Source organism: Gossypium hirsutum, chromosome A09, assembly GCF_007990345.1.
Source record: "Gossypium hirsutum isolate 1008001.06 chromosome A09, Gossypium_hirsutum_v2.1, whole genome shotgun sequence".
NCBI classification, from domain to species: Eukaryota; Viridiplantae; Streptophyta; class Magnoliopsida; order Malvales; family Malvaceae; genus Gossypium; species Gossypium hirsutum.
Window position 1 is genome coordinate 21,691,624 of NC_053432.1, and position 5,584 is coordinate 21,697,207.

Sequence of the window (5,584 nt, forward strand, 5' to 3'; positions counted from 1 at the left end):
TTTTACCGAAATGCATGAATATAAACTTTTAATCTAAATAACACAGAAAAGAAAATAAATTATAATTATCTTTGAGGTTAAATTTAAATTTTAATTATTTTTTAAATTTAATTATTTAAAATAATTTAAGATATAAGAATTAATATATTTATTTATACTCATGTTTTTGTCTTTTAAAATTATCAGAAATAACATGAATTTTATGAAATATTTATATTATTTATTCATGCATTTCATTTTTTTATGTTTTAATGGATATTTACCTTTTTAATAAAATAATTAGATTTTTTTTGACTTTTTGCAAATTATTTATATTATTCTTTAATGATTTTTCATTAACATTGATGAGCATATAAATAAAATATGTTGTGTTATATAAAAGTTAGCGCATAAAATTATATATTGGATTTTTTTTTCTACTTTTCATTTAGTCTCTTTTTACTAGATTAATTATTTTAAATATAATTTTAATTATGTTAGGATTTTTCATTGCAATTTTTTTCATTTAGTTTTTGTTTATAAATTTTTTAATAAAAAAACACTTTTTTTTACTTGAGTATAGTTATATATATATGTATATATATATATTTAGTAACTATACTTAAACTGATTGGAATTTGATTTTAAATTTACTTTTTCAATGTAATCTATGAAAATAGTCACTCATGAAGTTTGAAGCAGTTAAAATACAACCAAAACTTCTATTCATGAAGCCAAAAAGAGAGAGGGAGAGAGATAACTAATATTTTCTTGAACTATAATTTTAAAAAAATTGTTATATATATATAACTAAAAAAATGTATTAAACAATACATAAATCATAATTAGAACTATCCTCAAAGTTCAAATAATTTTGATAAATTTGTAATTTAAGACATTATATTTATAAAATAAAACATTGAATTAAAAAATATCTAAAAGAAATTATAAATGATTTAAATTTATTTATGATATCAATCATTAAATTAAATTTATAAAAAAAATTTAAAATAATATAACAGGTATGCCCACATTAAAGTTGCAACAAGTGGTGCATCTATATTTTTATATTTATATAATTATTTAATTACATAAAAAATTAATTAGATAATTTATCCATTTGATTTAATTTAAATATTTAATTTTATATTATCTATATTATTAAATATTTTAAATTTTTATTTTAACATTAACAAAATTAAAATTAATTATCACATTTTTAAAAGAAGTATTTTTTTTAAATTACATAACCTATTTATTCATTAGATTTTATTATTTTAAAAATAATTATTATATAGTTATATTATCTTAGATATTTAAATAGATATTTATAATTTTTAAATTTTAGACAAATATTTAATTTAAAAAAATTAATTAAAGAATTTATCCATTTGATTTAAGTTAGATATTTAGATATTATTATTATTATTATTATCTATTTTTAAATCTTCATTTTAACATAAAAATATTAAAATTAATGATTACATCTTTAAAAGAAGTATTGAAATAAAAAGTATCAATATTTATGAATAAATAACTTAATTAAATTTAAAAACTGTCAAAGAGATTTTTTATATTACTGAAAATGTATATTTAACATATTATTAATAATTTTAAACAGATAAAATAGTTAAATTTAAAAGTTACAAAAATATATATTAATTGTATTAAAAGTGAATCTAAATTTAAGAAAAAAATAACTAGATAAATGAGTAATTTTTTATACAAGATAAATGTGTGAATTTAAAAACTAACAAAAAATATATTTATAATTTAAAAACTAACAAGAGATCATTTTAAGTTATTTTATCTCATTGTCTAACCCAAAAAAGTTTTTCATTTTTTCTTTCTTTCAAATATATTTTTGCTTTTCTTGCATGTTATAGTAATTATATCCTATTTATACTATTATTTAATTGTGTCACTGAATTGATATCACGTGTCAAATCGACACTAATATGTTAATAAAATTTTATAATTTAAAGAAATTATATTATTATGATAATACATTTATCATTTTTCTAAATTAATAAAAAATTTATAAATGTTAATATTTAAATTTATACCACCAGCAGTTATAAAATATTTTCTTTATTGTTTCAATTAAAATTTTATTTGAATATTTTTATAGATTTCAATTTTAATATATAAATTTTTTATTTTAAATATGTAATTTTTATAGTAATTTTTATACACGAAAACATATCATAGAATTTCTAATATATATGTATTATAGTTTTGAGATGAAAGGAAGGAAAATCAAATTCTTAACATCGAAGTACAAATGGAATACTACAATATTCTATACCATAAAGAAAATTACACTAGCTTAGTTAAAACTTAAAAGCGTCTCAAATACTAAAACTCTTTTTTTTTTTTTAGAACTTTTAAGATTTATATTAAATAAATTATAGTTTTAAATTTATAAAAATGAGTATATCAATTACTTCTACTAATTATTGTATTTAATTTTAAAAATGGATACTAATATTTGGAATTGGGTTAAGAATTGGAAGGCAAAGTCAAGAAGGTTATTGAGCTTAATGCAACGGCTACTTGCTTATTCATTTATATAATAAGTACAAAGGCAACCGACCATACCCCTTTTTTACAGCTTGGCAATGGCTCCCCCCACACACACCAATCAGATCTATCTCTGTTCTTTTCATCTCCTTTTTGCATTATATAAAAGGCAGCAACAAGCAGCTTGCTTTGCTCATCAATATCAGCCACGAAAAGAGCCCTACCAAAAGCTCATCAATTCCTTTCCGTGGCCCATCCATAACATTTTTGCAGCCATGAAAATGTCCCTCAAGAGATTGCCCATTCTCCACAGGTTGGTATCCAAGTCCAACTACAATCTTCTTAGGATCTCCATCTTACTTACCAAAATGAAAAAACCCATGGTTCATAAGCTTATTTTTCTCAAGAAATCAAGAAAGCTCAAGAGTTTTAAGCTTCTGAAGCATTGCAACCATGGCTTCCTAGGAGAGTATCAGTTTGATTCCCCTTCAAGCACTCCTCTTATTCATTATTATAACAAAAAACATGAGGTCGGAAACACAGATATTTACTCCATGCTGTTTTGGTGCAAGTGTTTTGGTTGCCTGAAAGCTCAGGCAAGAGGAGAAGAAGATTGCGGGTTAGCATTGGAAGCTGATCATCTGTCAGTAGTAGTACCTCCCATGGCATTGACAGGGGAAATTGATATTGAAGATGATGACTCAGTTGATGAAAGGGCTGAGAGGTTCATTCAAAATTTCTATGCACAAATGAGGCTGCAGAGGCAGGAATCATTTTAACTAAATGAATACCTTCAATTTTTTTCCCCTTTCAAATTATTACATGTTCTCCGCAACTCCACAATGTTTTTTTTTCCCTGTGGAGTTTTGTCATGATTTTTTTTTTGAGTGAGCTTATTTTATTGGATTATTTGGAAATTGTTAATTGATTTGCAGGACATTCGAAACTTTTAATAAAAAGTAAAATATGTATTTCTCTCTTTCTTTCTTTTTTTACACGACATATTTCTTCTCCTTTTCTTTTGGCTACAAAGAATAATATTTCCATTTCTCGTTTCAAATTAGTTTTTTTTTAATAAACCACAAAATCATACTTAAATTATATATTTTTTAATATAAGTTGTTAAATTTTTTTATTAGAGGTTGGTTACTCGAGGTGGTACTTCAATTATAAAGTTAATTGCACCAAACATCTTTAAATTATAACCTTTATTTTAAATTGATTTTTAAAATTTAAACCATTTTAATCATATCCTAAATTATTGAAATTAAGTTAATTAAGTCTTTCCGTTACTAAAATCTTAAGTTAACTAGTAAATGATACGTCAAATCACATGTAACATAATTTAAAATACAAATTTTAAGAAAAAATAATATTGTAAAAATAAATGTTTTAGAAATATTAATTTTGAGGTTTTCAAAACTTTTACTTAAATTTTATCATTCACTCTCTCTCTCTCTTTTTTCAGTTTTATTTTATTTTTAATTATTATTTTTAAAAGTTATACAAAAATATTCCATTTTTCTTTAAATTTTTCATTTTAAATTTAGCTTTATAAGACTTGACATGTTCTTTAACAATTTTAATAATAAAAAACCTTTATTAATATAACATCAATAGGTGGGAGATATTATTAGAAAATTTTGAAGTTTCAGGACCAATATAGAATGAAGGTCATAATTTGGTATGTCTAGTGCAATTAACTCTAAACTATATTTTGTTATCCAAATTACTCCAACCGCTAAAAAATCACTTAACCAGACATGTGGCATTTCTAAAACTAAAAAAATCCAAAAAAATTAATATCATTTCCTTCTTTTAAAAAAATATATAAACATATTCATTTATCTCTTTTGTTATTTACCCAAGAACTACTGCAATAGAAAATTTAAGAGCTCACATGAAAACTCTTCCAAACCAAGTTTCCAACAACAAAACTCATTTTTTACGAGCTTTTCTATTTTTAAATCTCAATTTTGATTCCTCTCATTCCCCTGTCACATCCCAAAAATACGGTTAGAAGAAATAGGGATAAATTTTAGATTTTTTTAAGCAAAGGGTGAGAGAATTTAGTATGCCTTAAAAATTATTTTTGCTAAAAGTTATTAAGAATGAGTCTACTAGTTTAGTGGTAAAGCCTTAGCCTACCCATAGGTTCCAAGTTTAAAATCCCTTGTATGCATTTAGCTAAAATATTTCATTTTCTCATTTTTACCCTATAAAAGTGTCAAATTTTCAAATTAGCTCTGTCTAAAAGATTTTTTTTTTAATTTAAGTCCCTAATTTAAATCAAACCCTAATTTTAAACAATTCTTAATTCTATTCCAATAAGGGAAAGAAAGTTTTATAAATAGCTCATCTTTTCAAACCCTAGATAAATAGAATTTTTCAACAAAAAAACTCCCAAAGTTCTTCTTTCTCTTCTCCAATTTTCAATTAAAGATTCAAAGTTTTCAAACGGTCCCTCTCCTCCAGAGAAGATCGCCAATCTTCTCATTTGATTAAGGCTTTTGTGTTTTCAAAATCAGGTGTGGGATCTAATTTAAAATCATTGTGTATGATTAAATATGTTGAATCATTCAAAAAACTAGGGCTAAAATACGTTGGGGATAAGCATGTAAGTCCCTCTTTTGTAAATACACCAACGAATCCCTATGTGATTTACTATGCAAACCACATGAATTGTTAGGCGAACCCTAGAAGGCAAATATATATATGCAAACCTTAGAAAAAATTGTATACGAATGATTAAGTAAATGCTAGGCGAGGCCTTAACATGTTCATGCAAACCCTTAGTTTATAACATGTGAACCTCCTGTTACATGTGAACCCTCTATTGCATGTAAACATCCTATAGTATGTAAACCCCCTATGGTATGCGAAACCCCCATTAGTGGCAAACCCTATGTTATATGCGAGCCAAAATATATGCAAGCCTATAGGTATGCGAGCTCAATATTTGTGCGAACCCTAGGTGTGCGACCCCTTTTTTGTGTGAACCATAGGTGTGCGAACCCCTATACGAACACTTATGCGAACCCTATGTGTGCGGCCCTTTTTGTGCGAAACCTACCATGAGTAA

General features: G+C 24.2%; 1 protein-coding gene across 1 annotated transcript; it reads left to right on the top strand.

Moving 5' to 3' along the window:
* Nucleotides 1-2,703: 2,703 nt before the first annotated feature.
* LOC107932706 (uncharacterized) lies at nucleotides 2,704-3,452 on the top strand. The gene has a single exon (XM_016864786.2). The coding sequence runs from the start codon at nucleotides 2,778-2,780 to the stop codon at nucleotides 3,279-3,281; it is 504 nt and encodes a 167-aa protein (XP_016720275.1). The 5' UTR covers nucleotides 2,704-2,777; the 3' UTR covers nucleotides 3,282-3,452.
* Nucleotides 3,453-5,584: the final 2,132 nt, after the last annotated feature.